A 17,188-nucleotide genomic window follows, 5' to 3' on the forward strand; every position below is an offset into this window, starting at 1 on the left:
GCTTATAGACGGCTATCTTGTTAAGTAAAGGAGCACAGCTGATGTGCATGGCTGCTCTCACAGTGTTTTATGAATTTATGTCAAATGAGAAAATAAATAAAATCAGGTTTCGACTCGGTCTCACCTCCTGTCGGTCTCGGTCTTGACTCGGACTCGACCCCCTCCCACACTCGGTCGTGACTCAGAATCGACCCCACTCGGCCTTGGTCTTGAGTTGACTTGGACTCGTTTTAGGTGGACTCGACTACAACGCTAGGGGAATCTCAGGCCCCATACACACATAGGCCATACACACATACAGAACACATGTTCTGTGTCTTGTCTGTGTTTAATGCTTTTCCAATGGAAGTCACGTGGTTTGACCAAACATTTTTGTTTGATGGCTGTATTCTGACAATCAAACGCAAATGTTTAGACAAACCATATTACTTCCATTGGAAAAGCATTGAGGCGGCCATCAACATGCGTTTGATGTGTGTGTATGAGGCCTCAGAGGGAGACCCTCCTGCGGTCCGAGGGTGATTGCCGTGAGGGAATGAATGTCTGGTGGTAATTGACAGGCGTCACTTTGTATCAGGGAAGCTGATCACTCCAGCGCTCCAAAGTGGCATGTTAATTAGGGACAGCAGGCAGCGCAGATAGGTGGAAAGGAAGACAGCCTTGTTTCTGGGCTGCAAGCAGGCGAGTGATTCAAGTTGCGGCAGCCGCTGAATCTGTTCAGTCAGTGTTCAGCCCTTTTTGTCTTTATGGTTGGCTCACATCAACCCACACTACGTGGCAGACGGGTGCATAAGAAGATTAGCTCTATCTCCATATCCTTTCATCTTAAAGGACGTATCATAGAGATGTCTTGTTTAGTGCCAAATAATCTGGGTGCTGAAGACATTTTTTTTTAAACTATTTTCACCTCCATAATACACCTAAAATACTTGATTGATTGAATTATTTATTTCACAGTATGTAGATCAACAAGCTTACAACACGTCCCGAAGTGACGCCTTCTAAGCTAGTTTGTAGAGCTGCTATTTCTGCTTTTGTAAATTTCGACGATTATTCATAAACTAATTGCGATTATCTCAAATAATTGCGATTAGACGATTATGCGATAATTGTGACGGTCCTACAGAGGAGTGCATGCTCCATTGCTTTCTTGCTTCAAAGAAAAACCTCATGATCCATTTTATGGAAATGTATGCAGTTAATCATAATTATAGTTGATGGTGAGTCTCATGTTATTAGTGTGGGCCATCAGGAGGAAGGGTTCTGAGAAAGAAAATCTGAGAAATCGTGTTGACTGATTACAGTACTCACAGCCCCGCCACTGACGTGGACAGTCTAGTGCAGGGGTGGGCAATTATTTTTCCCAATGGGCCAAATGAGAAACAGAAAATATTGTGGAGGGCCAAAAGGCTGAACTCAATTCTGCGTAGTATTAATTTTATTACTGTATAAAAAGCAGTAAATGGCATTGTTTTGACAAGCTGGTAAGAGTATATGTTATTATTATTAGCTCTGACGTCAGTAAATAAATATTTAGTACTTTAGAACTTTTGCATTCTGCATCCACCTTTCTTTTTTTGGCATGAGCCGACATTTTTGAGGCGTGACAAGAGGGGTGACAAGGAAGGTAACAGGTTGTCAATCAATCACAAGCAATTCACGGCATGGGAATTGCGTGAATAGGTAGGTGAATACGCAGGCTTCAAAATAAAAGCAATTTTAGTTTTAGTACACACAAGGTAAAATTAGAAAGTACATTTTAATTAATTTCCAAGTAATCTTGTAATGCCCAGGTCTGGTCTAGTGTGTCTGTTGACATTTGAGGAATTCTATAATTGATTGATGGTTTGGATCGAAAGCGCATGGGGCAGTCTAATCCGCTGGTCTGACATTTTGAGCGAGAGAGAGTGAGAGAGAGATATGTTGGGGGAGGGTCATGGTTGGAGAAAAGTGCTCTGCCACTGTATTCTCGGATAAAAGAAAGGGATTTATTTATTTATTTCTTAAATTCTACTGGCCAATTTCACCTCCCCTCTATAAGCAAGATGAACAGTCTCAATGAGAAGTCAAGTTCTATAACAACTTGAAAAGAGAAAGTTCCAGAATTGGTTTTTGTATCCCTCTGGGATATTATACTTTAGATGGAAGGTACTTTTTCTTTTCCTTTTTTCTTTTTACCGCAGTTCTACTTTGAGGCTTATTCCCACAATACAATAAGGCTCAAAACTGAATCTGTAGGTTGGAGGAGATGCTCTCTCACACTGTATGATACCATACAGTGTTACCTTGTTATCAGAAGTGAAATAAAGGATTGATTTATACTTTGTTGCGTGCCGTTCTTGCACGCCGAAAATAGCCGATTACGACCAGGAAGATCAAAGCAATTGCAGAGAGAACAGAATGTCAAATTAGATATAATAATACTCCAGGCAATACCAGACTGTATTGCCTGGAGTTATTACATCACATGAATGGAGAGAGAGAGAGAGAGAGAGAGAGAGAGAGAGAGAGAGAGAGATGCCTCGTGTCGGATTTGGAACCTGGGTCAGCTGTGTGGAAGTTCAAGTTATGTTTTATTGTCATTCATAACTTTACATCAGAAATGCATTAGCAGAATGAAATGAAAAAACACCACAGTACAAGACACCAACGGAAATTGAATAAACTCTTAAAGATGGAGTGCCGTGATTTTTTTCCCACCCTAAAACATGATCATCAGGTATAATGTTTTCAAAAAGTATTTGTTAAAATGTTGTTTTTATGTGGGCACCCCCACCAGTTCATGCCTGGTTTGCCTGATGGGTGGTGATCCACCTGAACACAGCTGTTGTTGTATGATAAAGGGGGAGGGGTTAGGGGAGGGGCTGATAGTGTGGTGTCACTATATTACTGTTTATTTCATTGGCCCGTTTGACTGTCAAGGGTTCAGCCTCCAGGAAGAAACCCTAAATACAAAGTTTATACACCATTGCACATAAAAACGACTCCAGGGTGTCTAATGAAGTACTGTCACCTCATAGACACATGCAAAACTGGAAAATTGAAAAGAATTGTGGCACTAAGTAGGCCTAACTAGTAAAATAATTGACCATAATTGGCCTTTTATGCCTTTATTGATAGTATTTAGTGGAAACAGAGAGAGAGATAGGGAGTGACACGCAGCAAAGGTCGTAGAATTGGGATTCGAACCCACAGTGCATATGTGGTATGCACCTGGACCGCTGGGGTGGGTGCCCCACAATTTAAAGTAGTAAAACTGACTTGAGGTATTACACACGTATCCCTTAATCTCAATTACACATGAAACCCCATGCAGACCTAACATGCTAAGATATGAAATATATTTATATTGTGCATATTTCAATGTGAATATAGTTCTCAACTCAAGCTGAAGTTGTAAAAAATAATGAAGCACTATACATATGGTATGCGCCCCTTACTCTGTGATCCACCAGACTGCCCCAAGTTATATTGATTTCAAATGGAAAAATTCAATGCTGATGCATTGCTGCATTGCAGCTACATTTGCTTTGCTTTTTGTGATCTTAGCATAGTAACATATATATGTAAAGATATTTTAAAATATATTTTCGTGAACGGAAATGGCAGCTTCCTTAATCTGATTTTGGGAGGTGTAGTTCCAGCATTCGGAGATTGTGGAATAGTTGTTTGGTAGACTATGAATGTAGAAGAATGTACATTGTTTGACCAAAGCCCAAACTCTGCTTACCTGTGATATTCTCAAGTAAATAGTGGCAAATTATGGTTGTCTATAGACAGATGATAGGTTGATAGGTGCAATTAATATGGCCAATACTAGCCTAAATGATGATTTGTTACATTCTGTAATCAATAAACCCAATTATAGATGTTGGGAAGGAAGAGACATGGTCGAACAGACACTTAGTCCGTCTCTCCCCTGCCAGTGACCCTGCTAATCTGGTCAGCAGTGCAGTACTATGCTAATCACCTCTCCCTGGGGACGCTGCACACTCACTCGTTTGCAGAAAAGAACACAATACTAGCACGCGCGCACACACACACACACACTCCCCCCACGTCGTATGGTCGAGTCGAGTGTGAGTTCAAGCAGTGTGGGGGAATGAAAGAGGCTGCGGCATCAGCCAGCTGGGGCAGAAGAAAAACAGCCAGAGAGCACAGAGAGGAGATGAACACAGGAGTGCTTGATCCCCGCGGGGCGATCGAGGAAGGGCAAACCACACACAACAGTTCTGATGCCCAGTGTGTTCTGGAACGTTATCAGCGCCATGCGCTGGTTATAATGAATGATCTGCATTGGGAAAGTTAAATATAATATCTATTACAGATTGCTCATTTCCCTCATAAAAATTACAGTATCCAAGTAATGTAATAATTGCTTGTTTATTAGAGTATGTTCTCAGTCATTTTTAAAACAAGGATTATAAAAACTGTCGGTATCCTTGTACAACACCACATGGCGGTGCTCAAAGTTGTTTGTTGTGAATAATCTTTTACTGTAGTTCTTCTATAACACCAGTGAACGGTTATGTGTTTTTTTATAAACCAACTGTCAAAACAAACTCATTCTTATGAGGTCATCCCATTATTGTCTCCACCAGGCCGAAGGCATGTGGGGAGAGTATGTTTTGCACTCCGTCCGTCCGTGTGTCCGTCCGTCCGTCCGTCCGTCCGTCCGTGTGTCCGTGAGCAGCTAATCTCGGCCACCGTTAACCCGGTCGATGCCACATTTTGCACACACACTCCCTGGATGCCAACGATGAACCTCTGCCCCAAACTTTCCAGAACGGCCTGTTATAGCGCCACCAGGAGGCCGCTTTGTGCTAAATAAGTTTTTGCACAGTACACCTACAGATTTTGTCCAAACATCACGCAAATTGGTACACAGTCTCTCTAGAGCCATTCAACGAAACCGGTCTTTCAGATTTCTCAGACTCCATCCTGATTGGTTAAGATTGGCTTCCGAAGTTCACAGGAGTGCTCAGTTTCAAACAAAATGCTGCAAATCATGAACACATCGCGTGATTTCCGTGAAATTGTGCACCCACATTCCCACTAGGCCGAGGACGAAATGCCACATGAACAATTTCAACTCAGACTCAAGGTGGCGCTATAACTGGCCGAAAAGTGTTTTTACCTCTAACTGCACGGATCTGTGGATAACTTTGTATGCCAACTCCCTAGAGGCCAAGGAAAAACCTTTGCCTGGAATTTTTCACATCTGCTCTTTATAGCGCCACCAGGAGGCCGACATATGTAAAACACATTTTCTATTATTACTCGCAAATCGGTATACACTATCTCCATAGTCATGTGATCAACACGGAGCGCCAGCATTTCCCATCTTCCATCCTGATTGGCTAAGATTGGCTTCCAAACCTCACACGATTCGTCCATTTCGAAAAAACGCCACAAATCACAAACACAGTGTGCAATTTTCGTTAAATTATACACGCACATTTTCACTAGGCCGAGGACGACATGCCACAATTTTTTCCTCAAAATCAGCCTCACGGTGGCGCTATAACAGGCCAATTCCTGTTTTTAGCTATAACTGCATCGATCTGTATACAACTTATGTATGCACACATGGAAAAACATTGTACCTGCATCCCTCCAACACGAACCTCCGGCCCAAATCTTCCTCAACAGCCTGTTATAGCGCCACCATGAGGCCACAACCTGACCTGCCCTGGTGGAGACCTGTGCCGATTGGCACTTTGTCTAGTCTTAAGTTATCTTAAGTTGTGCAAAACTATGATAGGCATAAAGGGAAATATCGCTTTTGATTTCACAATTGGTGATTTATTATTACAAATTAATAATTAAGTAAGTAATTTTATTTAATTACGGTACCCAATTGTTCTTTGTAATAGTAGCTGCTTAGAGTTACATTTACATAAAATGTACATGTCATATGAAGTAATTTTCGAAAGCCAGATGTGGGAGGAGCTAGCGCCCCTCAACAAGACTATGCAGAAGACCCTATAAAGTAGTCAGCATAGAGGTCATATTATGAACTGTACAGCTGTGTCTTTCTCTACATTAATAGGTATTTACTATTTGCTGCTTTGGAATTAGGACAGGAGTGGGTTATTTCTGTTCCACACTCTCTCTGAAGCTGCCAACGCTGTTTCACAACAAAATACCAGCCCATCAATTGTCTATTCTCTCTCTCTCTCTCTCTCTCTCTCTCTCTCTCTCTCTCTCTCTCAGTCATGAAATGAAAGAAAATTAAAAATTATGTTTTTCACACTTCTATCGCATGGTCATAATAGAGAGATTAAAGGTAGCAGCAGCTGGACTTTTAAGCAGCCAGACTTTTAAGGGGTCAACATAAATGAGCAGTATCTCAGAGCATGTAAACATTAGTCTTATATGTGTATGATCCCCACGTGCTGAATTGTGTGCAATTGCTAGTGGCTCAACACATCAGAATGTAGGCATTCTGAAGACAGCATTTCCAGTTCTAAATGCTGTCTGCAGAATGTATTTCCCAACATAGTATAGTGACTCCAACATTGGGCTCCATCGCATCTCGTTTACCTCTGTACTTTAATTTGCTCACTCTTTCTTCCAGTTAGTCGCAACATCTCTCTCTACTGCTCTCACAGCTCCACGCCTATTTCAGCCCTGCGCCACAACCCTCAATGGTCCCACAATGGGAAAATAAGGGGGGCCACTTTACAGCAATTTTCTTTCATTTTATGCTGGTATGACTCTGTCCTCTCTCTCTCTCTCTGTCCTCTCTCTCTCTCTCTCTCTCTCTCTCTCTCTCTGGGCTTATTATTATAGTATTCACTGAACAGACCAGCTGGATACCACTTCTCTGCTATTTAGTGCTGCATGAGTGCAATCGGCCGTTGTTTTCTGCACAAGCACAAAATAAAAAGGCAGTTGTTTCGTCAAGCTCCAGCCATAAAGTAATTATATTCAGCGGAACAGTGCTGAGTGGCAGCGGAATTGCAGAGTCTTTCGAATTTGTGATTCCTCAGTCAGACACTGAAAACAAGGTCATGTGTCGCGTCGTGTATTACTGTTTCGCTTCCCTCAAGCCCGAGCTCTGCTCATTTTGCATGCACCCTCCGTCCCAGCGATAACGACAAAAGTTGACGCTGCTTGTTTTCCGGGCAAAACCACGTGATCAGAATGAAAGGCGCCGGACGACCTTGAGAGGAGAGGAGGAGGAAACATCCTCTAGGTGCCAAACTGTTAAAACCAAAACCTTCCAGCCAACGGCCGCTGCAGATTATTCTGGAGAAGGAGTGTGAGAGAGTGTGAGAGAGAGAGAGAGAGAGAGAGAGAGGATGGAAAGAGACATATACAGTGCATGGGAAAGCTTACTAAAAATCCAAGCGGTGAGATTGCAGCCCCAGGAAGGTTTCCAATTGTTCTCCGTGTCAGTTTCAGTCAAGGTCAGGCTCCCTGTTACTTCCACCAGGGCAATCATGTTTGCGGTGCAGCTGAGCGAGCTCCAATTATTGGAGCGTCTGTGCTCGGACTAGGTGACCCTTCGCACATTGCAAGAGTGAAAAAGACACAGAAAAAGAGGAAGGTGATGGAGAGAGCAAGGAGAAGGTGGGATATGTAGCAATGATAATGGACCGCTCCCGACCTTTTCTGTATTTCAAGGACCTCCCTAGGGAGATGCCCCAGGGCCGTCCTAACCAGATGCCCGAACCACATAAGCTGGCTTCTTTCCAGGCTGAACTTCTCACCCTATCTCTAAGGGAGATGCCAGCCACCCGTCGAAGAAAACTCATTTCGGCTGCTTGTATTCGCAACCTTATTATTGGTACATAATATGTAAATATGCCCACAGCCAGGGGATAAAGAATGTGGTTGTTCTCACAATTTGTAAATGAGGAAAGGCCAACACTGGGAACCTTTTTAAGAAAGCACATTATAGCGTTGTGGTCCAAGTATCTGGATAATATATCGATGCTAATTCCCATGCCTAATGTTTTGTTAGAGTAATTGTTCCTTAATCCATTGAGACCTGAGACCAGATTCTACAAAATTTCTTCTAAGAAAAGATTTACGCCACATTTTCACGATTTTTCAAATACAGCAGATCTAAAGATCAGCTAAAGTTTAAAATAATGGTTAAAAGTAGTTAAACGCTGAAGTGACACATGTGCGTGCGTTCCCATCCTAAATGGGTTTAAAGATGTCTTCGTCCTGAGGACATGATGACTGCCACACTAGTGTTATAATTGAGCTTCAAGTAGCGGCTCCTGTCCATCCGTCTATGCATGGCACGAATGAGCAACCGTTGCGTGGGCTGTCTGACCACGTAACGGAGGGATTATATGGCACTTGTGTGTGGAAATCATTGCAGCTCTTCTCGTGCCCATTACACGAACGGCACTATTGCATATTTGCTATAATTGGCTGTCATTTACACTGGGCCTGTTTTTTCGTTTTCCGAGGTGTGATGATGTCAGCAGGACACGCTGCTGCGGTTGCCGACACAGCAGGCGCTTACTGCGGCAGCGTCTAATCAAGCAGAGGTTGCACCATACAATGTGTTATGTGTGGGGAAGAGACAACATAGGCCGTCCCGTGGAGGGAATGGAAAGGATCCATTTCGACTTCCCTGGAGAGAGCAGCACAAGCAAATGAATGCGTTCCCAAAGCCACTACATCGCTGCAAATGTAAACCGGAAATAACCGGTGCGTGTGGCCAATATCACTGTCACCCAGCATTGTGAATGTGAACCATGACAAAAATGTGGACGTGGATCTCATAATATGGCGCTGTCCGCAACATTAGGAGAAAAGGCAGATGCCACCACTAATACTATAGACTCAAGATAACCTTCAGTCCCTGTGGAGGACTCGCATGCAATTAGCCACGCTTCCACCTTATCAGCCCTCTGTGACAAGGCTCCCCTTCTGCCGTGATTGTTTCATTACACAATTAGATGATTTAGTTGTTTTAACTTGAGCGAGAACAGCTTTCGCGTCTTCCCTGTGGGTAGAAGAAGAATGCCTGTAGAATAAATGTGTTAGCCTAATGAGACGGCTTGACATTTGCAGCATGGTTTAACAGAGAGTGATGCTGAGCCTACTATTTTAGGCTCCACATCTGGCAGCATGGGCACTCTCATTCTGAGATGGGAGGATCCCCTTGTGACATTTTCATTATTGTTGCAGCTTGTCAGAGGTCAGTTTCTGACCGGTGAACAGTGTTGTGTGCATATGGTGGTAGCTGCAGGGTGTGAGTGTCACCAGATCCTAGACATGATGCATGTGCAGGAAGCTTGCAATTAGCATGGGCTACGTCTTCCCTCTCTGGCTAACACCCAGCACAGGCCAAACACAAAGTACCCTGGGCCACCATCCATAGCACCATGTCAAGTTAAAGAAATCAGTATGGCTACTGCTCAATCAAGAAGGGCAAAATGTGGAAGGAATTGAGGAGGTCAAATCGATGCCTCTACTCTCAAAAGATTACATTATTACATATTACATTAATATTATCACTGTAGGGGGGGCAACGGTTAACAGAACTCATCAATTTAATTGATTATGAAAATAATAAGAAATTAGAAAATATAAGTGTGTGTGTGTGTGTGTGTGTGTGTGTGTGTGTGTGTGTGTGTGTGTGTGTGTGTGTGTGTGTGTGTGTGTGTGTGTGTGTGTGTGTGTGTGTGTGTGTGTGTGTGTGTGTGTGTGTGTGTGTGTGTGTGTGTGTGTGTGTGTGTGTGTGTCGTGACTGTCAGCCAGGACAGTCATGTGACAGTTATAAAGAAAAACATGCACATTATATTTATCCAGTCAAAGACTAACAATGAGTTGAAATAATAATAATAAAACTTTATTTGTATAGCACCTTTCATGACATGAAATGCAGCTCAAAGTGCTTTACAGAACAATGGAGAATAAAAGAAAAGCAAGGCAACGACATTAAAAAACAAGCAGTAATGCAATACAGTGAGGACATGAATACCTAAAAATAAAAATAAAAGATCAATTAAAAGCAGTGTTGTAGAAGTGGGTCTTGAGCTGAGCTTTAAAAATGTCTACAGAGGCTGGTGGATTAACAGCTGACTGTGCTGCAGAGAGAGCTGTTCACAATCATTAGCCGTCTTGATGGTAGCTGCATGGGCAAAGGAGGTTTGCATCCAGTGTCAGTTTCACACCGGTAGTGTCAGTGATGCAGTACCTGACATGGTCTTTTTTGACTCCTCAGTGAAAGATGAAGCCATTAGTTTTCTGGTAGAGGGGTAGTGGCGCTGCATAGGCAGTGCTGCACTCAAAGCACGTCAAAGGCCTTCCTCTCTCCTGCATTTAATTCTCCGTTCTCTACCTTGGCCAAACCGGGCCAATGTTTAAGCAATAAGCCACGAGAGGTCTCAGGTTACCGGGGATTTTACACTGGCTGGGGGCGTAGGCAGACCCGACTTACATTTTATTCATGTTTGACGAACACCTACACTAATAGCTGATAATAGGAGGGGCTAGCGCCCCTCAAAAATGTGGAAAGTCAGAACCATCAGTGACATGTGACCAAAATCTCAAATAACCTGTGTGTTTACAGTAATTTGCACATGCCATGGGCCTTTGCACGCACAAGCATGTGGGTGAAGTGAACTGCTAAGTTCAGGCAGAAACACTGCAACCTGTCGAAAGATGTAATCGTCAAACAGCTGAAAGCTCACTTTCTGTCTGTTATGCCAAGAGCTCAGGGCTCAGGGAGTAAAATGCTGAAGATGATAAGTACTACTATTATTGTACGATGCTACTTGGGGACCACGCGTGATGGGAACGATGCAAATGATACAAGTAGGGAATGCATGCCCCACCCCAGTTGTGCAATACTCTTACTGTAAGACCCAGTTAATGGGAAGCCGATCACACATAATTATGGACATACTGTACATACAGGATGGATTTGTTTTTACATCCGGAGACCCCGTCCAGGACAGTCTTCAGACACGCCTCCTCAGGAGACTTGGCTCAGATCTGAACCCATTTGATTTGGCGTTAGGAACCCATTGCGAACGCATGCCCTTGCTGACGTCGACCCCAGGCAGGGTTCAAACCCACAACCTTCCGCATGAAAGGCATACTAACCAGTACACTAGGGCGGCACTAGGGCTATATTGTACATACAGGGATCCCTGATATTGTCAGAAATGGCTGATGTCATGTTGATGATGTACAATTTGTACATGGTCATATGCACATGGATTTCTATTGTACATGCCACTTTTATTGGCAAAGTTCCACACACGTTTTTTTGTTCTTTTTGTCTTGGAAACCGCTGGTCCCTATTGTAACATACAATATATGTGAGGTTGTTGTAGGATGACTTGCAAACTTTCAACACAAATGCACAAATGTGTACTCCGGCCTGTGAGTACACATAATGGTAACGTTTTATGTATAACTCAAACAGCCAGTGCAAATTTTGCACACAACACTGAGAAATGACATGTTATTTCATTTAATGAATATACTTAGTGCAAAAAAAAGATTGTAAAAATAATACAATATATGGTATACGCATATCTATAAAATTATATAAACTAAAATATAGTTTTGTGGACTGCTGTCAATGTTATAAATGAATGGAAGAAAATAAATATGCATCCACTGTTGTGTGACAACCAACCTAGGCACTATTGTAGGCAACACTAGCACATCTAACATCTCTCTGTTCTTCCCATGTGTGTCCACAGCGTTTAGAGACCATGTATGATGAGACCAGGGTGCCATCCCCCAAAGATGGTGCAAACGGGGTCCCCCAGCCGGGGGCCCCGGTGGCAGGGGTGGCTACAGGCCCAGGAGAGCCCGTGCTGACCCAAGTCCTGAGACCCAAAGGTGAGGAGGGTCAACCAGAGGAAGAGGACGATGGGGAACCCACAGCAGAGCCTGTCCTCGTGAAAAAGCCACACAGAGAGATTTTGGATCATGAGAGGAAAAGGAGGGTGGAACTCAAATGCATGGAACTCCAAGAGATGATGGAGGAACAAGGGTAAGACAGTAACACATTGCTGAACATTTGTGTTCTTACAGTGTACATATTGCAGAAATCTGTTATTTGTAGTCAACTTAACACAGTTATGTACACAGGTGCCAGCCTGTATATATTTTATTTCTCATTTATTTCTCGCAAACCACAAGTTTCTGCCCTGATCTCATTCAATACATGCCACGCCACGTCATTTTGTTGGCATGGGTCTGGTTTTAGGATGTGCCTTGCATGTATATCGATGAACACCATAATTGCACGACAGGCTTATTTATTAATCATTACCATAGCTACTGTCCTCCTGAAATTAATTACTTCTTTCCTTCATTCAGTTTGTCAATGCTTTTTCTGGCAGGAGGTTACAGTACATTAGACCAGGCCACCTGCCCTCCCAAAAGTCTGTTCACGGCCCTAAACTGGTCGACACCTGTTTTTTTTGATGCAATATATTAAATATTTCCTCTCTAGCAGAGACCGTGACTTTGGCAGGTACCCACAGGGATGCTGAGTGCTCAGGCAGTGTCCAAATAGTACATAAACAATCTGATAATGTGCCAAAAGGGCATTTTCATTGCACTGCAGGGAAAGTAGGGAAAAGCCTTACCCTGCAGAGCAAGTTACTGAAGCCAAGTTCTTTATACCGGTAATTGGTCTATACAAACATGGTGACTTAATAGCACTTCTGCTGCAGTGGCAGAGTCAGAGCTAAGATTGGACGTGGCGGTTTGTAGTGGCTGCTATGCTAACATTAACAAGTCATATTGTCATGGTAATGTTATGGAAGACATTGTAAACATAATTGTAACTCTTAACCCATTTTGACCTGATATCAGATTCTAAACAGTTTTCTGAAAAAGCCATGTTTCTATGTCAGTCGTTCTTCGGTTTTTCAAAAATAGCAGACCTACAAGCTTGTAGATCTGCTATTTTTCAATAGCTAAAACATAACATAATGCTAACACCAAAAGGGGTTCCCGCCCAAAATTAAACTGTCTGATCAGTGGCTCGATCTGTACTCCGGTTGTAGCTGTCAGAATGAGGTTGCCATGGAGACAGAGAGTGAAGGACAAATAAGGCCCAGACCATCCGGGGGGGTTTCATCAGCATGCTCTGCCTGTCTCCTCCAGCCCCGAGTGAGGTAGAGCTTCACTGTGCTAATGCTATATGGTCATGCTGGATTGGGAATTGGTGTGGTGACTTGAGTCTACTCTAATCCTCACGGCTTCGCAATCGCAGGGCTTCTCTCAGGACTCAGACTGTTCTAAACACAGACAGTAGACACACGTGCGCGCACGCACGCACACACACACAGATCACACAGATGCTTTATGTCTAAACAGAGCTTGACTCCCGAGCCCGACACGGCCTTTACTGCATGTCTTCCCCCATCTCTCTCCCGTTTCCTGTCAGCCTACTGTCTGTCCCTTCAAAAACCAATAAAAGGCGTAAGCCGCAAAAAAATATCTTAAAAGTTGTGACCTTGTGTTTGTACATTGCAAACAATTGCGCATTATTATTTGTAATATTTGCCATACATTACACAAAAATGTCGAAAGGGAGATCGTTCCTGATTAAATGAGAAACTCAGAGTTTGATTGAATAAGTTGGGAATCTCTTTCTGATTCATACTGCGCCACATACTGTACATTCAGCCATGTCAGACCCATCCCTTATGAAGAATGTTGAAACAAACCTAAGCCTCGGCAATGCAACATATGTCCTGTTCAATAGATTTGAATCAATATTAGCCGGTGGTTTAACTTCATTGTGATCTGGACTGCCTGCAACCAGTCCTTTATCTTCTCCTTCAATCAATGATACTGTACATTTTATAAGCAGCTCAGGAGTCCAGGGGCTCATTCTGAGCAGGCTTTGAAGTCTCTCTGGTGCTTCTGCAGCTACCATTGACTTTTAGACTCAGCGGTTGGCAGCAGTGATCCTTTTATGTGGAGTGGATTCACTCCAAAGCCATGTTCATTTTTACAAGGTACAATTTATGTGGCTAACTGAGGCTGGCTGTGGCTGGCCAGATGGATATACAGTATTTCACCCACAGTATAAGCCTGTGTGCCAGCTGTCACCTTGTGCATGATGATGCCGTAGCCGGAAATCTGAATATTTTTTGGTATGTTTGCGTAGAGGAATGTCTTGGTGAGATTGTTACAGTTCTCTAGATGGCCGTAGATCAGCGATTTCTGTTGAAGAGATTTGGTCTAGATGGGGGGGGGGAAACGGTCCAAGTACAGAGCCAACTCAGATCCAGTTTAGTTTACTAAGTGTAGTGTTTAAGTTGTTAAGTGTAAAGGAGCCCTACAGGCAATCTCCACTCACTCTGCTGGGACAAGAAGAGGTTGAGAGAACACTTGAACTTGAAGGACAACAGTGACTCAGAGTGTAAAATCTCTGGGATGGAACCCCAGAAGAATCTCATTTGCAGATTTGGTTCAACACATTTATTGACCCCCACACCTCAAATTTCTACTATGGCTCTGTAAATGAGAAAGTGCATGCTTGGATAATAGGATAGAGAGAGATGAAATGGTGGGCTGGAGCCTGTTTTCAGATTTTAGCCAGGATGCTCAGCCTCCACACTCCCCCTCCCCACCCAGCCTTGGCGAGAGATTAGGCTACACTAGGGGACAACACCAGCAGCAATAACACAACCCACAGCCCCCTTGATCCGCCTCCATCCCTCCAGGGCTGAGACCAGGAGGAATAGTTTTGTCATGTGTGATGGCCTCACCCTGGGAGCCAATTAGGTGGATGGCCAGCAATTAAAGGAGTCTGTTCATTTAGTTATACAAGGTCTGGTAGTAATCCTCCCCCATTTATTGGCAGTTACAGTCCTCTGCCTCTGCAGGGATTCTTGCCCTGTTTTGAACATTAGGTGGGCTGGAAGCCTTTGTACAGGAATAGGTGCTTATCTGTGCGAAACAGTGTGTGGTCTTTCAGTGCACTTGTTCAGAATGATTCTGGCATTCCAGGCGGCAGGTTTCCAGATCTGATATTGAAGAACCATTTCTGCATGGCGTAATGAAGAAGGTGCATGACTGACCAAAAACAAAAGATTACCCTTTGTCCAGCAATTGATTCTCTATTGTTTGTTGATTTGTTGAATTTTGCCATTTTTACAAACTAATTTGCCTACTAAATGGAAATGCTACCCAGTGAGTGGTACTGGGGGCAGCTTAATTGTTTTCGTGTTTTTATCCAGCTAATTGAGCCATAATGACTAGTGCCCCTTTTGAGATTCTTCAGCATTTCCCTAGCTCTGTAATGAGCTTTCTTCACAGAGATTCACTCACCCGCTAACTCCACACTGTAAGCGGCTATGTAGGTTCCAGCACTCCTCCCACTCGTTTCCTTCAGAAAGGCTACACAAGTGGCGACATGAACCACAGTGTACTGTACAGTATGTGCACGGCAGAGCTCGTTGCATGCAGTAGCATAGCATGCAGTAATAGTGTTGTAAGTAAGACGCAGTGGGAGATACAGTATTTACCTGCATGCCTCACAAAAGCAGACAGATAAAGAGGATGTGACCGCTGTGAAGACAGAGAAGAAAATAATAAGGGCTCTATTTTCGTCCATGCTAAACCCCTTATCTCTAAACTTCTTTGCCTTTTTTTTTTACTATTTTGAAAAACATTTCAGAATAGTTAAAATAGCCAATCTACAAGGTCACAACGTGTCGATATAGATCTTTTAGTCAAACTATTAAAAAACAAAAAAAGGCAAGGAGGTTTGGGATATGGGGTTTAGCATGGACGGAAATAGGGCCCTAAGGGCTCCATTTTCGTTTGATCTTTCTAAATACACTGTTTTGGGATTTAGCAGTAGGGAAGGGGTGTTCCCCCACTAAAGTTGGCATTTTGGTTACCTGTCTAAATCCCTAAAACACCTCCGTTACCCGTTATATTATGCATAGGTGTGGTTTGGGCGCTACAATAATTAAACCAATCACCGTGCCACATATGCCATTGGCTTTTAGAGATCCCTTATCCGTTGCCTGTTATGCCCAATGCTATATTGCTTCATAGTCTTACGGTCTATAGCCCATGGAAGAGAGTTGCGTTGCTGCCTTGAAGTCTCACTTGTGCTGCACCAAAATACTATACTATACTTGGGGCGGCGGGTGCATTGCGGGCCGCGTCGCAGGAAACGGCGGCGATGAAATTCTCATTCATAGTCTGGATTTTCGGTGGTGGGGTGACCACCGGATCTGAAATAACGTTGAGCGGTGGTGAGTAAAAACAGAGAGAAGGGCTGGAGCGGTGGTTTGCTCTTCACCGCGGCTCGTGACATCATGTTGTAGTTCGGTGGTCACCCCACCACCGAAAATCCAGACTATGTATGTGCCTTAAGTGTGTGTGTGTGTGTGTGTGTGCGTGCGTGCGTGCGTGCGTGCGTGCGTGCGTGCGTGCGTGCGTGCGTGCGTGCGTGCGTGCGTGCGCGCATGCGTGCATGCGTGCGTGCGTGTGCGACAGAGAGAAATAGATTAAGAAGTAAATTAACGAAAGATATATATTGTAGTTTAATAGCCTACACAGTTAAATCCGATATTTTCAGTTAATTTTGGAATGACAATCGCTGTAAGTCAGTGGACAGATGAAGTGACACAATCGTCAAACCGGTCGATGTTAAGCCATTGCCCTCTTGTCCGATATTTAATTGGATAACCAAAATTGAATTGATCAACACCTGCGTCTTATGCTGTGTTGTCGGAGAGAGCATAATGGCAAAAGGGAGAATGACCCCACTGATACGAAACTGATATCCGTTTTGCCTGCACAACATGGCCTCAAATGCTCGTTGCTGTCGGAGGTCGGAGTGAACACAATAAGCAGTCTAACAGAGAGCCAATGGCAGATTGTGGTCGGCCATTCAATGATCTGCTTACACTCTATTGATGATGAACAGGACAGATCTTTATAGAGAGGGAGAGAATTATTTATATTTCTTTATCTCTGTTTCTCTCTCACTCTCTCTCTCTCTCTCTGTGTCTGTCTATCACCCTCTATGCATCCCCCTCCATGCCATTTTAAAAGTATAACCAGAAAATCTATGTCTACAGAGTGCATAGCTTGAAAATCCTCTCTACTTGAGAGTTAAAGCCATATTCCTATTAGGTCACTTTAATTTGGTCCCCGAAATAGAAATGTGGCCTTTTTTCCTTCCTTCTTTTCTTATTCTGTCGCCTCCCCG

The 17,188-nt window shown here is 43.5% G+C and overlaps 1 protein-coding gene across 1 annotated transcript in view; it reads left to right on the top strand.

The window, feature by feature from the left end:
• Positions 1-11,702: 11,702 nt before the first annotated feature.
• The window catches only part of srrm3 (serine/arginine repetitive matrix 3), a gene marked incomplete at both ends in the record, with an annotated part of 41,949 nt that continues 36,463 nt past the window's right edge, over positions 11,703-17,188 (top strand). The window contains one exon of the mRNA XM_083760192.1: positions 11,703-11,986. Within this exon, the coding sequence (XP_083616318.1) occupies positions 11,703-11,986 (284 nt within the window). The remainder of the gene's footprint in view (positions 11,987-17,188) is intronic.

The sequence above is a fragment of the Protomyctophum parallelum genome (genome assembly GCF_964188405.1).
Source record: "Protomyctophum parallelum genome assembly, chromosome: 1".
Classification (NCBI taxonomy): Eukaryota; Metazoa; Chordata; class Actinopteri; order Myctophiformes; family Myctophidae; genus Protomyctophum; species Protomyctophum parallelum.